Source organism: Mustelus asterias, chromosome 3 (genome assembly GCF_964213995.1).
Source record: "Mustelus asterias chromosome 3, sMusAst1.hap1.1, whole genome shotgun sequence".
Lineage (NCBI taxonomy): Eukaryota > Metazoa > Chordata > Chondrichthyes > Carcharhiniformes > Triakidae > Mustelus > Mustelus asterias.
In genome coordinates this window covers 45579581-45598062 of record NC_135803.1, presented here as the reverse complement: position 1 = coordinate 45598062, position 18482 = coordinate 45579581, and the positions used below count along the sequence as shown (strand labels likewise).

The 18482-nt window shown below is 41.8% G+C and overlaps 2 protein-coding genes and 1 pseudogene across 3 annotated transcripts in view; 2 read left to right on the top strand and 1 right to left on the bottom strand.

Moving 5' to 3' along the window:
* Nucleotides 1–2529: 2529 nt before the first annotated feature.
* On the top strand, nt 2530–9618 carry ssr3 (signal sequence receptor, gamma). Its single transcript, XM_078208306.1, has 5 exons — nt 2530–3078; nt 5942–6068; nt 6158–6256; nt 7564–7695; nt 9345–9618. Exons 1-5 carry the CDS (start codon nt 2946–2948, stop codon nt 9409–9411), a joined length of 558 nt encoding a protein of 185 aa, XP_078064432.1. The 5' UTR covers nt 2530–2945; the 3' UTR covers nt 9412–9618.
* Nucleotides 9619–11657: 2039 nt separating this feature from the next.
* Nucleotides 11658–14347, top strand: LOC144490600 (ATP synthase F(0) complex subunit g, mitochondrial pseudogene; annotated as a pseudogene). The gene has a single exon (XR_013497304.1). The product of XR_013497304.1 is annotated as an ATP synthase F(0) complex subunit g, mitochondrial pseudogene (transcript).
* Nucleotides 14348–14497: 150 nt separating this feature from the next.
* Nucleotides 14498–18482, bottom strand: part of kcnab1a (potassium voltage-gated channel subfamily A regulatory beta subunit 1a) — a 395957-nt gene continuing 391972 nt past the window's right edge. The window contains exon 16 of the mRNA XM_078208296.1: nt 14498–16919. Within this exon, the coding sequence (XP_078064422.1) occupies nt 16830–16919 (90 nt within the window). The 3' untranslated portion in view covers nt 14498–16829. The remainder of the gene's footprint in view (nt 16920–18482) is intronic.

Below are 18482 nucleotides of genomic sequence, written 5' to 3'. Positions count from 1 at the left end.
AGTGTTAGTTCGCTGGCAGGGACAAGCTGATTCAGTATGTGGATAATCTGTTAATATTTACACAGATGCCTGAGGAACATATGGTGTTGCTGAAGGAGTTGTTACTACTCCCAATGCGGAGGATGAAGGTAAACTCTAAAAAGGCTCAGATAGGTCAAAAAGATGTATAATTTTTGGAGCTTATATTGAGACTAGGAGGGTCATGGATGAGGAATAAAGGATGAGTAACCGAGACCAAGAGATGTTTCAGCTTTAAGATCATTTTTTGGATTGATGGGATATTGCTGAGTTTATGCAGGTATAGCTCAGACTGTTGTACACATTAACACAGATGTCAGTCAAATGGAAGTGAACAGAGGAATGTGGGAGAGCTTATCATACACTTAAGCAGAAGCTGCAAACAGCCTCAGCTATGGGAACAACAGAGTTTTTGGCTAGAGTGCATAGCCACACAAGCTAGTTCAAGTGCAGTATTGTTACAATAGCCCATGGGAAGCTTGGACCAGTAGTGTATGATTCTCGGACATTAGCTTTAGTAGAAATTGCATACTCATCTTGCAAGAAACATCTTTTAGCGACCTAATGGGCAAACACTTTGCTGTCTTGATGGGAACTGCCATGATAACTCTAGCAAAGGGATGAGATTATTGGTAGTTGGGAGAATTAAAGAAGGGGCAGTGTCCAGCCTGACTGTTAGTAGATGGACCATGGTAATAGGGTCATATATGATCTGAAGGTGAAACCACTGAACCACCTAACCCATGCAGTAAATATAGGGTACATGGGAAAACAGCAACAGTGTACAGTAGAGAAGGTGGGATGAATGGAAGGAGGACTTATTGCACTGGTAAGGTTTCTAGCAATCTGGGAAAATCACTGTATACTAATACATATGACAAAAATAAATCAAATCAAAAAGTGAGGATTTAAATCAGCAGACGGGAAACTCGTCTTAAGTGACCCTGTGCTGAAGATGGTACTGCAGGTGATCAAAAACAATGGAGATATGACTTTTAATTCACAAAGTAGCAGAGCTGAGATGGGACGGAAATGAGAAAGCAGACACATGCTCACAAGAAAGGTTCTACAGGAGGGGTGGCTTGGGTTCCTGGGCGGCACTGTTAACACTGCTGCTTCACAATGCCAGGGACCCCGGTTCGATTCCCGGCTTGGATCACTGTCTGTGTGGAGTTTGCACGTTCTTCCCATATCTGCGTGAGTTTCCTCCGGGTGCTCTGGTTCCGGGTGCTCCGGTTTCCTCCCACGTTCTGAAAAATGTGCTGGTTAGGTGCATTAACCCGAACAGGTGCTGGAGCATGGCGACTAGAGGAAATTCACAATAACTTCGTTGGTGTTAATGTAAGCCTTATGGCACGGTGATGCAGTGGTGACTAGGGGAATTTCACAGTAACTTCATTGCAGTGTTAATGTAAGCCTTACTTGTGACTAATAAATAAACTTTAACTTTAAAACTTTTACTTTACATAGAAGGGATGGGATAAATAGCAATGATGTCGGCAGTTGAACCAGTGAAAGAGAGTGACCTCATGGCAGTGCAGAAGGCCTAGTACTCAGGGACATGATAAGCAAACTAGAAATTGGGTAGACTACGGAGGGAGCTAATGGAATGTCTGAAATGGGAACTAAATCAAGGGTGTCATTTAAGAATGCGAAAGAGTGGTACCTACAGCCCAAAGGGCAGATCTTCTCTGATTAGTACAAAAAAGAACCACAGCAAGGACACCCTAACGGAGAGGAAACATAGAAAAGAGCGACTGTAGTGGAATGTTGGCTTCATCAGAAAAATGATGTGGGTGACTTTTGTCATAATTGTCGAAGTTATTGTCTCCAGTACCTCTGTCAATGCCAGGTTTTCTCACCAACTTTTCTGTAGAGCACAATTTTACTTCCACGATTGTCAATTTGTCTAGGCTTTTGTCCAAACCCAATTTAGTTGTCTAAACCTAATTTAGCGTCCCCCTTAAATAAAAGCAAAATACTGTGGATGGTGGAAATCTGAAAAAGAGAAAATGCTGGATTAACTCAGCCTGTCTGTGGAGAGGAAAACAATTAATGCTTTGAGTGCCATCCTCATTCCATAAACTCCAAGACGTCCAAAACTCAGCCCACGCATCCTACTTGCCCATTGTCCTCACTGATTTACTGACTCCGTTCTCACTTCATTCAATATCCTAATTCTCATCTTCAAGTCCTTCCACAGCATCACACAATACTTCTGAAATTCCTTTAATTTCTTTGCCCACGTCAGTGCCCCCAACTGTGGTCTTTATGCATCGCCGCTTCATTCTTGTCTAAACCTACAGTTGCCTTTGCCCCACAATCTAGAACTGCCTATTTCTCTAGTTCACCTCTGCCTCCGCCATTGAAATCCTTCTTAAAACCCAAGCCATGTTTTCCGTTCTCTCCAGCAATAATTCAACATCTTTTGCCTTTGCAGATGTATTTTGTATAATTTTGTACATTAAAAATGCTCGAGAATGAAATGTAATTCTACAACTCGTCAGGTGCCTATACTAAAGATGGCGGCGATCCATCTGATTTCACCCACACCGGCAGTAGAAAGCTCACGGTATAAACATTTTTTCGTATTTGTGTCTTCTTTGTTTACAGTAATTCTACTGGTATCGTTTATATAACAAGCTTTTGCTATTCTCGTCGATGGCTAATATCTGTTCAGCAGTGAGAGATTTTAACTTCATGTCTCCCTCCCACTGGCTCTGCATCGCCAGGGATTGTGGGCCGGTTCGGATCTGCCGCCAGGGATTGTGGGTCGGTTCGGAGGTCTGCCGCCAGGGATTGTGGGTCGGTTCGGAGGTCTGCCGCCAGGGATTGTGGGCCGGGTCGGCGGCCTGTCGCCGGGGATTGTGGGCCGTTTCGGAGTGCTGACGACTCTTCCGGAGGACTCAGGTTGAGGACGTGGAGACATGGCGCCCAAAGGCAGCAACAAGCAGCAGTCCGAGGAGGACTTGTTGTTGCAGGACTTCAGCAGAAACGTCTCGGCCAAGTCATCCGCACTCTTTTATGGAAACGCGTTTATTGTGTCGGCCATTCCTATCTGTAAGTGTCGGGGGTGGCGGAGTTGCTGCTGCCGGTCGGCGCTGACAGGCGATCAGCCTCTTTGAGCATTTGTGTCTGGGTGCACCATAAGACATAGGAGCAGAATTCGGCCACTCGGACCATCGAGTCTGGTCCGCCATTCAATCATGGCTGGTATTTTTCTCATCCCCATTCTCCTGCATGTGCCCCGTAACCCCTGATCCCCTTATTAATCAAGAACCTATCTATCTCTGTCTTAAAGTTACTCAATGACCTCAATGGAGAAGGAGGACAGGGCCTCGTCTCTTGGATTTGGGAGCTGAATCAGTGAGAATGGAGGGTTGTGTCTGTCTCTGGAATACAATGAATTGCCAACCATCTTCGACCCCAATTACTGGCTCAGTCTCTGCCATATATATTTGCAAATCTATATTGTGAAGTAGGGAAAAAATAATTGGTCTTTGGTGTCTTTTACATTGCGAAAAGTTCAAATTCCTTCAGACAGAAATTGGTTGTAAGGTTTTTGGTCCTGTCCTGGAATAGGTGGAATTTAAGGTGGGTTTTTTTAAGTTTGGTGGGAGGAAAGGAGGCTGAAGGCTGAGAGTCTTAACTGAAGTAGAGCGGATGGGAATGCTCACCAGACCAGAGATGAATGAAGGCGGATAGTGCGAGTTGCCACATAAAGTTGGAGAAGGTTGTAAAATTTAGAGCCTTGATGGTTAGAAGTCAGTGTGCCAAAGGATAAGGGAACTGGAATCCAGGCAGTGGAGTTTACTAAATCTGTTTATTGAGGAGAGACTTTGGATAATTTGGAGGTGACAAAAGACATAGATGAAGATACGGTCATGATGAAAATGGTGACGTTTCAGAGCATGCAGCCCATCTCAAAACTACGTGTTCAGTTTTGTTCAGGGATGAATGAGACGCCTATCACCAGCTATAGGAACGATTTTAAGCAGGCTTCTGGGAAGGGATTAGCCCATTGCAAGATTGAGGTTTTTGACAATGACCTTGATCATTTTAAATGTAGATGTGTAAGAAGCTGTGGTTTATCTGTACCTTACTGTCAGTTAGGAATTTATATAGCATGACATTTTTGGAGTGGTAATTGAGAGCTGTCATTAGCACACGTTAGTGTTGACCCCATGTTTATTGAAAATGCATCCTTGGAGCAACATAGATCAGAATTGTCCAACAGAAATTGCTGCCTAGTCATAAATGTAGTTTTGGTGACGTCATTTAACAGTGTGTTCGCTTTCGTAGAGCATTTGTACATTTTCAATATTCAATTTTTAGGAATGCATCTGGTGTTTTTAAGCAGTAATAATTCTTAAATTTCACTAAGCTCTATTGGCATCATAGCTACAAGTACAACTAGAACTAATTGTTTAAGTGCTGATAGCCTGGAGATTCAGTGCTGTTTTTGTGTAAAGTATTAAAGGTCATGATTCTCAACCATGTGAATTTGGCGAAATCTTTGTAGTGAGGAAAGTCAGGAAAGTGAGTTACAATTGTTCAAAGTCCGGAGCTGGTCATAACTGACTTTTGTTTCCAGGTTCCTTCTTCATACCCATGTCATGTAAGGTGCTGTAGCAGTATTTAAAATTCATTTGATTTTCAGTGGCCTTATTAACACACTGTTATTGCATAGATGTTGTGGGTAGCATTATTGCAATATTTTGTTGTTCAATCTATTCCATATAGAACTTTCAAATTGCCAGTATACACAATATTAATCAGTTTTACAGCTTGTTGTTTTGTCAAGATCCACTTTTATGGGATACCATATCTTGTATTTCCATTTTTCAAACAAAATGATTTCTCCCATGTCTATGCATGTTTGATACAAATGCCTTCAAACACTTCCCTAAAGAATAACATTTTTGTTGTGCAAATAAAGTTAGACCATTTTCCTTTCCTCAGCTTCCCAATAGATAGATGAGTAAAGTATTCATTTTGGAATACTAACAGAACTTTATTAGTGTTAAGAAACATCAGAAATTTTTAATTTTTTAAATTATATTTAATTTTTAAAATTAATTTATAAAAACATTTTAAAAGGGCATGGACTTCGCTGGCTCGGCTAGCAGTTTTATTACCCTTGAGTAGACGGTGCCTTTTTGAATTGCTGCAGTCCATGTGGTGTAGGTAACAATTATAATGTTGTTAGGGAGGGTGTTCCAGGATTTTGGCTCAGCAGTAGCAAAAGAACTGGGTTATAGTTCCAAGTTAATACGGTGTGTGAATTGGAGGGGAAGTTGAAAGTGGTGGTGTTCCCCTGCATCTGCTGCCATGTCCTTCTAGGTGTAGAAGTTATGGGTTTAGAAGGTGCTGTCAAAGGCGCCATGGTGAGTTGCTGCAGAGTATCTTGTAGATGGTACACACTGCTGCCACTGTGTGTTGGTGGTGGATGGGGTGCCAATCAAATGGGCTGCTTAGTCCTGGTTGAGCTTCTTGACTGCTATTGGAGCAGCACTCATCCAGACAAGTGGAGGGTATTCCATCACACTCCTGTGCCTTGTAGATGGTGGACAGGATTTGAGGGTCAGGAGGTGACTTATTCTCTGAAGAGCTCTCAGAACAAGGACTATTAAATTAAAACTTAAGCTTTTTTTCTTGGACCGTTTAATTCTAAATTAAACTTGATCAAATGAAAATGAATAGTGGACATAGGATTTTGAATATTTTCTCAAGCTGAGGTGAGATTTTAATTTTCAATCTTTCAGGACTGTCTTTGTGAGAATAGACTGATACAAAAGTATTTAAAATGCCTATTTATTGTAAGAGGAGTTGAATATCTGAATCTATTGCATTTTCTTCACTGCTGCAAGCCGATGTGTGTTGACAATTGCAAGAGTAATGGTCTCTAAACTTTGTCTTTCAGGGCTCTACTGGAGGATCTGGCACATGGACCTTGTCCAGTCTGCAGTTCTGTATTGTGTTATGACCCTTGTCAGCACCTATCTTGTGGCATTTGCTTACAAAAATGTTAAGTTTGTCCTGAAACACAAGTAAGTAATTCCCAGAGACATATTACTTGTACAATTTAACGGATGATGTATTAGCATGTCACATTGTTAACAGGGATTCATTTGTCTAGGGTTGCGCAGAAGAGAGAAGACGCAGTTTCCAAGGAGGTCACTCGGAAACTGTCAGAGGCTGACAACAGGAAGATGTCTCGTAAAGAAAAGGATGAAAGGTGTGCTTTTTAAGTTTTGAAAGTTGCACAGTGTATATTGTCTTAAAAGTGGAGAACGTCAAAACATGCAAAGCACAATTTCTGGTATATAAAATGATCGTATGTGCGAGCTTAGGTTTCTTTTTTAAGCAGAGGCAACCAGCTAGTAACAAGGCAAAGCTGTCATCACACAAAGAGGCTATAAAGTGAGAAATGCAAACAATTGACACTAGTGTGGTTGTTGGTTCATCGCAGGTGGCTGTCTGTTGTTAAGTGGATGCCGAAACCAAAATAGTTTTGCTAGTCTGTTCCAAAATTGGTTCTCCGAATCTTAAAGTTGAATGCGTGGCTGTCTGTCTCTTGCCCGGAAGATGCACCACCATTTATGTAAACTTTATACCAACAGCCCCACCAATCTGATTGTAGACAAGATTCTTGTGAATCTCAGTACCATTGTAGTGTTTTGGACTTTAGTACATAGCTACCAATCTGAAATGTTCAAAGGATTTAAGGGCTGCAACCCTTGTCTATTGTTTGATTACTTGATATCAATTCTTTGTAACTCCTGCAGTCGTGGGGTAAAAAAGACCAATGTAGCAATGATTTCCCAGAGAATTGATTTTGCGACTGAAGAGAGTGGCTTGGAGCCTGGAAAGCTTTTACCTCTTGGCTTTGAATACCGTCCAGGCTCAAGGAAGGAATGTCAAATAAATGGGGCATTATCTGTTTGGCTTCTAAAGGGCAAACGCCAACATCACACAAAGAGGCTATAAAGTGAGAAATGCAAACAATTGACACTAGTGTGGTTGTTGGTTCATCGCAGGTGGAACTTTAGTTTCCAGCTGGAAACATTCAGGAAAGCCAGGTTGACATGTGGCCTAATAAGTCATCCTTGAAAGTCTGCTGCAGGCTCCCATCAAAATGGTTACATTTGTTTTTAAAAATACATACATGACAGTGAAGCCAGGAGAAGGAGAAACATCATAATCCCTGCCATTTTTTCCTGCTGGATAATGATCTCCCCTTGTTCCCTTTATGAAGTTATGGAAGTGACGCTATCTTCAAGGCCCCTTTAGTGATCTGCCTGGTGTCGTGCATTTGTTGGCTGAAGCTCACTGGTTTATTGATAGAGGCTTGAGGCCCAATCTTTGATACATCTCAGATCTATCCATTCAGAAATAGAGATCATCGCCTGTGGCTAGCACATTCATTTATGGGGGGGAACAGACTTTTACCCTTTGTGTATTTACACAAGTGTGTTTTTTCTAGATGTGTATCTCTGGTTCTTGCAAGCCATGCTTAATTTAGATTGTTTTTCTCCCCAATAGAATTCTGTGGAAAAAGAATGAAGTGGCTGACTATGAAGCTACAACCTTCTCAATCTTCTACAACAACACCTTGTTTCTCGTCATGGTCATCATTGCTTCGTTCTTTATACTGAAGAATTTCAATCCAACAGTGTATCCTTTTTCATAATAACATAGCAACAGCAGCATGCAATTATTTGCATTTGGGAAGAAATCTGTCCTCTGCTTAGGAATTGGTGAAGACTTTCACCTTTAACGGTTGTGACATTCTTGGTACTATCTGGCGCTGAACTGTAGTAAAAAATGATAGGAAAAGAAAAACTTTTAAGTTTGTTTTGTTCATTTATGGGATGTGGGCTTCACTGGCCAGGCCAGCATTTATTGCCCATCCCTAATTAGCCATGAGAAAGTGGTGGTGAGCTGCTGCCTTGAACCACTGTAGTTCCTGTGGTGTAGCTACACCCAGAGTGCTGTTAGGGGTAGAATCCCAGGATTTTGACCCAGCAACAGTGAATGAATGGTGATGTATTCCCAAGTCAGGGTGTTGTGTCATTTGGAGGGGAACTTCCATATTGTTGTGCTCCCACACATCTGCTGCCGTTGTCTTTCTAGATGGTAGTGGTTATGGGCTTGGAAGATGCTAAGGAGCCTTGGTGAATTCTTGTAGAGCATCTTGTAGATTGTACACACTACTGCCAATATTCTTTGGTGATGGGGGGGAATGAATGTTTGTGAATGGGGTGCCAACCAAGAGGGTTTATTTGTTCTGAATGGTGTTGAGCTTCTTGAGTGTTGAAGTTACTGCACTCATCCAGGCAAATGATGAGTTATCCGTTACACTCCTGACTTGTTGCTTGTAGATGGTGGACAGGCTTTGGGGAGTCAGGAGGTGAGTTACTCACCACAGGATTCCTAGCCTCTGACCTGCTTTTGTAGCCACTGTATTTATATGGTTAATACAACTTAGTTTCTGGTCAATAGTTAGTCCCAGGATGTTGATGTTGGGTGATTCAATGATGGTAATGTTATTGAATATCATGAGGCAATGTTAGATTATCTCCTTGTTGGAGGTGTTTATTGCCTGGCACTTGTGTGGTGCAAATGCTGTTTGCCACTTGTCAGCCCAAGCCTGGATATTGTCCAAGTCTTGCTACATTTGGACATGAACTGCTTCGGTATCTGGGGAGTTGTGAATGGTGTTGAACATTGTGCAGTCATCACCGAACATCCCCACTATTGACTTTATGATGGTAGGAAGGTATAACACTACCCTGAGGAATTCCTGCAGCAATGCCGCAGGACTGAGATAGACCTCCAATGACAACAACCTTCCTTTGTGCTAGGTATGACTCCAATCACGGAGAATATTGCCCCGATTCCCATTGATTTGCAGATTAGAAGCCCTACTAAGTTAAGGAAAGCCAATAATTATCAGTCCACACATTTATGCCCATCATAAAACAGCAGTCCATTCCACAGATTTCATTATGCACAATAAACACTTTTCCATTGGTGAATTTGAAGCCTGCAGATCCAGTTGTAGTTGTTGCATTGAAGTTAGAGAATAAATAGGCATTGTCAGTCCTTTTGATGTGTGTGTGAACAGTACCATGTCCACAAATGCAAATTAGAATGCAACATATTTTCTGGAAAATATGGGAAAACAATGGAGGCATTTTACATTCCAGTTATTGCCTGTGTTGATATAGCCTTTGCCTGAAGATATCATTCAGTCCTTCTAGTCAGATATAAATTGTCATGGGTTTCTTTATAAAACTTGTATTCCTTAATTGTACTCTCAGAAACTACATCCTGTCCATCTGTGCTTCATCAGGATTGATTGCTCTTCTATCTACTGGCTCAAAGTAATTGCCTCTGGCTTTCTTTGGGAGCTGGAACTTAAGAATGCGATCATTTAGATTTTAAGTCTAAAGATGAGATCTGAAACCACAGAATTGGCCACTTAACTGAGACAACTATAGTTCTGTGAACTGCATCTTTTTTACAATATACCTGCATTCCATGTTTTCAGTTATGGATGTGCTGTAATAAAATGAATGCACTTTGCAATCAGAATTTTTTATTTGCAAGTCTATTACTAGCAGTTTGTAATTTTGCTTCAACTTAAATGCACATGCGCATAAACTTGATTTATCAATGTTTCTGTAGATGCTGTAAAAGGTAAGTTAAACTTTTGGTGTCAAACCAAGGCATAAGAGTTGGGACCTAGTGTAGATGGTGTGTTGTACATATACATAAGTACAGTTTATGCTATGTGTAGTCTCATACTAATTATGAAATTCTGTACACTTGATACACAAACAATTGCTAAGATTCTGAATACATCCCACTGCACATGGGTCATCATGCAAATGAACAATTCAGTAAGAATCGTGATCTAAAAAATTATAACTCACTTAATCTCCAAGCATTGTGTTATAATTTAGGACAGGCATTATTGACCACAAAATAAATGTATGCATAAAAAACTAATGCACAGAAAGAAGCGAAGTAAATAGGAATCAAAATTAAAAAGGATTGTTAATTTTCTAATTGGGTGAGGGGAAGTAAAGAGGAAACCTGAACAGATGTGGAAGAAAGATGGGAATAACAAAAGTATGAGGCAATTAATATTACTAATAAGGACGTAGCAACAGTAGATAGAAATTGACTGTTTCCAGTGATTGAGCAGATATCACAGCAATAAGAATTTATTTATAATAGAACTTTTAACTATATATGTCCCAAGATGCTTCACAAGAGTGTTAGACTAAAGTTGGGCACAAAACCACATGAGATGATGGCACAAGCTTGGTCAAAGAGGTAGGTTTTAAGAAGTGTGAAATAATATCAATTTTTACAGCGCTGAAGGAAGCTATTCGGCCCATCGCGCTCTCACTGTCTCCAATCGAGCAATTCATCTTGTGCCATTCCTCTGCCTTCTCCCCTTAACCCTGCACATTCTTCCTTTTCAGGTGACAGTCTAATTGCTTTTTGAGTGCTGTGATTGAACCTGCCTCCACCACACTCCCAGGCAGTGCATTCAAGACCGCAGTGCTGGATCTAGAAACATAGAAAAACTACAGCACAAACAGGCCCTTCGGCCCACAAGTTGTGCCGAACACATCCCTACCTTCTAGACCTACCTATAACCCTCCATCCTATTAAGCTCCATGTACTCATCCAGGAGTCTCTTAAAAGACCCTATTGAGTTCTACTCTTATTTGTCATTTATATTAATAATTCGGATTAGAATATAGAAGGCATAGTTAGTAAGTTTGCAGATGACACCAAGATTGGTGGCATAGTGGACAGTGAAGAAGGTTATCTCCGATTGCAACGGGATCTTGATCAATTGGGCCAGTGGGCTGACAAAGAACAAAGAACAGTACAGCACAGGAAACAGGCCCTTCGGCCCTCCAAGCCTGTGCCGCTCCTTGGTCCAACTAGACCAATCGTTTGTATCCCTCCATTCCCAGGCTGCTCATGTGACTATCCAGGTAAGTCTTAAACAATGTCAGCGTGCCTGCCTCCACCACCCTACTTGGCAGCGCATTCCAGGCCCCCACCACCTTCTGTGTAAAAAACGTCCCTCTGATGTCTGAGTTATACTTCGCCCCTCTCAGCTTGAGCCCGTGACCCCTCGTGATCGTCACCTCCGAATGGCAGATGGAGTTTAATTTAGACAAATGCGAGGTGATGCATTTTGGTAGATTGAACCAGGGCAGGACTTACTCAGTTAATGGTAGGGTGTTGGGGAGAGTTACAGAACAAAAAGATCTAGGTGTACAGGTCCATAGCTCCTTAAAAGTGGAGTCACAGGTGGACAGAGTGGTGAAGAAGGCATTCAGCATGCTTGGTTTCATTGGTCAGAACATTGAATACAGGAGTTAGGACGTCTTGTTGAAGTTGTACAATACATTGGTAAGACCACACTTGGAATACTTTGTACAGTTCTGGTTACTCTATTATAGAAAGGATATTATTAAACTAGAAAGAGTGCAGAAGAGATTTATTAGGATGCTACCGGGACTTGATGGTTTGAGTTATAAGGAGAGGCTTGATAGACTGGGACTTTTTTCTTTGGAGCGTAGAAGGCTGAGGGGTGATCTTATGGACGTCTATAAAATAATGAGGGGCATAAATCAGCTAGATAGTAATATATTTTCCCAAAAGTAGGGGAGTCTAAAAATAGAGGGCATAGGTTTAAGGTGAGAGGGGAGAGATACAAAAGGGTCCAGAGGGGCAATTTTTTCACATAGATGGTGGTGAGTGTCTGGAATAAGCTGCCAGGGGGAGTAGTAGAGGCGGGTACAATTTTGTCTTTTAAAAAGCATTTAGACGGTTACACGAGTAAGATGGGTATAGAGGGATATGGGCCAAATGCGGGCAAGTGGGGACTAGCTTAGGGGTTTAAGAAAAGACAGCATAGATAAGTTGGGCCGAAGGGCCTGTTTCCATGCTGTAAATGTTCTATGACTCTAATAACCACTCAGTGCGTGAATATGTTTTTTCTCATGTTGCTCTTGCTTTGACTTTAAGACCAAAATCTTATCACTGTTCACGCCAGTGGGATTTTCCCATCCTGCTGCAGAGAATGGAGATTTGGCTGGCTGCCAAGTTCTGCAATCTTGCTGCAGCAGGAATGTGGCGTGAACGGCAGGTAAATTTGCACCCTAAATCTTTGCCCTCTTGTTCTTGATCCTTTCATGAATGAGAAGTTTCTTCCTATCTACTCTGCAGAGCCCTCATGATTTTGAATACATCTATCAAATCTCCTTTCAGTCGTCTCTTTTTCAAAGAGTTCTCCAATCTGTCTTCACAACTGAAGTTCCTCATTCCTGAAACCATTCTTGTGAATTTTTTTTGCACTCTCCCCAATGCCTTTACATTTTTCCTAAACAAGTGTAGCATCCAGAATTGGACACAATACTCCAATTGAGGCCAAAGTAATGCCATACAAGTTCAACATAACCTTCTTGACCTTGTACTCTATTCTCTTACTCATAACACCTAGTATAATGCATGCTTTATTTCTAGCATTCTACCTTTCCTGCCACCTTCAACGACTTACACACATATATACCCAGATCCCACTGCATCAGCACCCCCTTATTCTGTATTTTGCATTGAAACATGTTCTTACCAAAATGAATCACTTCACATTTCATTGCATTGAACTTCAAAGGACATATCAGTAGACAAGTGGAAGATTAAGTTCAATGCTATCTTCCTCTCAGTTCACATGCTTCCAAGTTTCGTATCATTCACAAATTTTGAAACTAACCTGTACACAGAGGTCTAAGCCATTAATTTATATCCAGGAAAAGCAAGGGTCATAACATTGGCCCTTGGAGAACTCCACTACCAACATTCCTCTGGCCTGTAAAAGATCAATTAACTCTGTTTTCTGTCACACAGCCAAGGATGAGTTAGAGATTTAGGGAGGGATGTCACAAAGCATTTCTTCCTGAGATATCGCACGTTTTAAAACACAGGCAATTACCATGGCAAATTAGAACTTGATGTTAGACATGATGGGGGTGATTCTCCCAAAAGTGCTGAATTGGTGAGAAAACTGATCGAGATCACAACTGTTTTTTCAGTGCAGCTTCAGACCTGAATCTCCCCACTCTGTGCATAGCAGAGGTCACAATCGTGAGTATCATTAAAAATCCAGGGAGGGTGGAGCCCATTCACGTCAGAGTCTGACAGCTCCAGAACTCTGCGTGTGTGCAGTGGTCCCGATCTTTGTCTCCCTGTTTGCTGGCCAGCTCGATCACTGGCCAGCCCGGGACCCCTGCAGTGCTGCCCTTCCCGACACCATCATGCCCCAATCGCGGTCCCCACAATTCCCGGGCCATCCTTGCCTGCCCCGATCGCTGGCCTCCCTCCATCCCAGACCGATCCCCATGCAGAGTGGCAGTGGCTCCCCCCACCCCCACCAATCACCCCCTAGGCCCTGCCCACAATAGGCCCCCCTTGGCCCTGCCACATGCCTGGAGGGACTGCCAGGGGGCACCGCCCAATCCTCTAGGAGACTCCTGCTAGTTCGCCGAACGTGGGGAGCTACTCTTAAACCCCGCCGGAATGAAGTACTCCTGGCAGGGTGGGAGATGCTATCGGGCCTGGCAAATTCTGTGCTGGGCCCGATACATGCAAAATAGATTTAAAATACATTTAAAAAGATTAAAATGACTTACCTCTCTTCCTGTCGGTTTCCAGTGCGGTCTCGACTGCGACTGGTCTCCGGCTCTGGGAGACACATGTGCGAAACCCCTGAAATGGCCGACACTTGATTCTCCTGACTGGACCCACCAGAAAATCTGCGGGTCGCAATGGGAGAATCGCCCCCAATATTACCCAACAAGCCAGTTAAATTACTGCATCATAATTATGGCGGCGGCGGCACGGCGGATGATGCAGAAAGTGGTGACCGGGGGCCCCAAGCTCGCCCTGGCTGCTGTGAATTACTCTAAGCCGTGTCTGGCTACCTTCTGGAAATATGCTCGTGTGGAGCTGACTCCAACTCCTGGAGAAATCCCAGTGGCTGTTGAAGGCTTCAAGGGTCTTGTGGCATCATTTAAGGCTGGGCATTACAAACAAATAACTGTAAAGGATGTCGTGAGGAATGCGCTTGTGGCCACGGAATTTGCCATGTGGTTTTACATTGGTGAGGTCATTGGCCGAAGAAGTCTGATTGGATATAATGTCTGAGCCTTAACGTGTGTTGGACCAGCATTCTATTGTAAATGAATAATATTTCAAACTAAATAAAACCATTATTAGGAATTGGGAAAAAAAATTATGTCTGCTGATTAGTCTTGGTTTCTTATACATAGTGATGCAGCAACAATGTAACTTGTTAAGATAGTGAAACAGGATGGTGCAGAATGGAACAAATTAATGCACAGCATGGTAGCACAGTGGTTAGCACTGCTGCCTCACAGCACCAGGGACCCGGGTTCGATACCCAGCTTGGGTCACTGTCTGTGTGGAGTTTGCACATTCTCCCCGTGTCTGCATGGGTTTCCTCCGGGTGCTCCGGTTTCCTCCTACAGTCCGAAAGACATGCTGGCTAGATGCATTGGCCATGCTAAATTCTCCCTCAGTGTACCCGAACAGGCGCCGGAGTGTGGCGACTAGGGGATTTTCACAGTAACGTCATTGCAGTGTGAATGTAAGCCTACTTGTGACACTAATAAATTAAAAAAAAACAATGTTATGCCTGCAACTAATCAATTTTATTTATATTTTGAATCAGATCAGATACAGCTTTAAGTTAGTTTTCACACTGAGCAAAAGATCTGATTTGTAATTTAAATCTCATAACTAGCCAGAGTGCATGTACACGGGTGTTTTTAAGTACGTGATACCCGATCATCTTCCTACACTTCTAGTGCACCTTTCTGTTTTACTTCTCATGGTTACCTTTTTACTTTGGCTCGGTCAATGTGCTGGCATTCATTAAAAAAAGTCATGGTCTTTGCAAATTAAACTATAACAGATTCTACTAAATGGTTTCTCAAGTAATTTAAAGCTATCTCAACTTGTTTTGATATCTATGAACATAGGAACAGCAGTACGTCGTTCAACCTATTCAAATCAAATCACGATTGCTCCATACCTCAATTAAGACACTTTCCATTGATTCAGATCTCTGAATATCATAAGCTAATAAAATCTGTCCACCTTAGTCATGGACGTTTCAGTTGATCGAGTATCCACACATACTTTTGGGGGAGAGAACTCCACGTTTCCACTGCCCTTTGTGTGATGGCCTGGATCTAATTTTAACAAGCCCTGCATGTTCTGGATTCTGTCCCCCAGAGGAACCAGCTTCTCTATATTGACATGTTGATTCCTTTTAAAATTTTAACACCTCAATAAAAATCACGCTCAAACTTTATAATCAAGGGAATACGGCCCATTTATGGAACCTGAGCACATAATTTAACCCTTTAAGGCTTGGTATCATTTTGATGAATATGCTAGGTAACCCCCTCAAATTCAAATAGCCGCCTTGAGGTGCAGTGCCTAAAACTTGAATGCGGTCGACCAGATCCAGTCTGACAACTGAAACATTGCTTCCTCCACTTCATATTTCAATCCTTAATATATAAAAGGACACCATTCCATTAGCCTTTTGTATCTGTCCAATATTTATTTTATGATTTTTGTACCTATACTCTTTGCTCTAGTCTCTCGGTGGCAAGAAAGTATTCTGATTTCTCTTTTCTGGATCCAAAGTGGATTACCTTTCACTTCCCACATTGCACTGGTCCAGTCATTATTTTGCCCACTCATTAATCTGTCCATGTAACTTTAAACTTTCTGCTTCCTTTGACACAACTTAATCTACATCCTATATTAGTGTCACCCGCAGACTTGCATATGCTCCGCTCTATTCCGTCATCCCAGTTTGACATATATCGTGAATAGCTGAGATGCTAGTACAGATCACTTGGGAACACCATTTGTAAGATTCAACCAAAGTATACTCTCTTTATCCCTATATTCCCTCTGATCTCCCAACCAATGAAACCATTAAAAATTGAAAATTTATGGAACAGAGGCATTTATAGACCATTCATAAAGCAACTGTTGCTTTCTGAAAAAGGCACCCAGCAGTTGTGTGTGTCAATGAAAGCCATGTGGTTTAACGTGTTTGTAACACACGTACAGTACAATTTAAGCTTTTACCATTGCACACTGACTTGTTATCAGTGACTTTATATAAATGTACTAATTTAGCCCAGAACAGGTTAAAACAAATATTTGTTGTCAGGATATTTTACAACCCGAAATAAAATATCCAAAATGCATCTTTGGGTTTCAATTTACTGATGTAAACACATTTAGATTCCTGTTCTAAAAAAAAATCAGCAAGTTCCAGCATAAAGCAAGCCACTAATTACATGTACATGCCTGTGATCTATAATTCACTGGATAAGATTCTGTTGGGAGGGAAAAATTGCTTTAACTTGGTACTGGAATTGAGATTCCAAAGGTACACAAGCTATGAACTTGCTTGTTCTCAGTTTTATATTTTAAGCAAAGAGATAAATGTACAGCTCAGTTTGGGTGAGTAAAAAAACTCCAGGAACCACTTTAGCCTGGGAGATTGTAAATGTGCTTCTGTATAAGGGTACGTCTCTCATTGTATGGGCATGCACCTGTGGGAATTCAGCAAGAAACAGCTTTAGATTCACAGCCAGACAGTGGTCCAGCAAGTAAAGAGTACCACTTGCATCATGCAATCCCAGTCATTATCATGCATCTTTAAATTAGGATCTGTAGTCCTTCTTGCTTAATGGTTTATTGCCAAGTATGTTGTCGATCTCATTCACAGTCTGCGTTGTCAACTTTGAGAGAACCTGAAAATAATCCAAACATTTCAGTAAGAAACAGGAAAGAGATCCTGAAAAAAATATTTTATCCAATACAGACTAGAAAAGAAATGCTTTCAATTTCCACCTATGTAGCACTTATGACCTCAGGACATTTCTATGCAGTTTGCATCCAATGAAGTACCTTTTGAAGTGTTGTCACTGTTATTATGTAGGAGATAAAGAAGGCAATTTGTGCACAGTTTGGTCCCAGAACTAGCAATGCAATTATGAACAGAATTACTTACAAGTGATCTTGGTTGAGGAATAGACATTGGCCAGGCATTAGGGAAAACTTCCATGATATAATTTTGAAGAAGGTCTTTTATGTCCAGATTAGAAAACCAATGGGTCATGTTTCAACACAAGATGGCATAACGGTGCAGCCCTCTCAATACCACACTGTCAGCCTCGATGGTGCATTCAAGCCTCTGGCATGCTGCTTTGAACTCACTATCTTCTGACTAGGAGGCAAGGGTGCCACAGTTAACACTAGGTTAAGAGAAACCTTAGGCCTAATGTAAGGTCCTGAAACAAAACATGCAATGGATACAAAATTAAGTTGGTAGGTGATAGGCTTGATCAGTACCAATAAACGGTTCATAAAAGACCCAATTCAGATCTAGCTGTGGACCACGAGTTCTCAATTCTATTTCATTTATAGATACTTGACATTTATAACTAGGTAATGGACAAACATGCACTAGATTAGAGTGGACCGAAGCAGTTAATCGTGTAGTCTTTTCCACATCAATGCTTTCAATTGACTGGTTAGTATCCCTATCTTGAAATGACAATAACTGATAAAATTCCAGTTGTATTATGTAGAACTAATGCAACCTCCCCTTCAAGATAAAGCTTTAAGAACGTAAGTTAATAGTGGGAAAAGGAACAAAATTATATAACACTCAAACCACCATGTGGAAAGTATTTTCTACGTGTAGAAATTAACTTTGCTAATATACAGTGGAGGGGCTGGTTTTTGATTTGGTTGTATATTGGGTGGAGTTTCCTCTCCTCACTGCAGTTAATGAGAGACTGTAATATTGTGGTTGAACACGCAATGCGTTGAGGTGCCTAACCCTGAGTCTGCAGCAACAGTTTAATGGAGTAGAGCGGAAGAATCAGGAGTTAAAGGGAGCAGAATGGTGAGGGGAAAACATTGTGTTTATAACAGAAAGAACTTCATATGTTGGAAATCTTTCAAGCTCAGGACACCGAGGCAAATAGAATTAGGGTGGCTCGGTAGCACAGTGGTTAGCACTGCTGCCTCACAGCACCAGAGACCTGGGGTCAATTCTGGCCTCTGGCTACTGTGTGGAGTTTACACATTTTCCCTGTATCTGCGTGGATTTCCTTTGGGTGCTCCGGTTTCCTCCCACAGTCCAAAAATGTGCAGGTTAGGTTGACTGGCCGTGCTAAATTAACCCTAGTGTCAGGGGGATTAGCAGGGTAAGTATGTGGGGTTACGGGGTTAGAGCCTGGGTAGGATTATAATCAGTGCAGACTCGATGGGACGAATGGCCTCCTGCACTGTTGACGATTCCATGA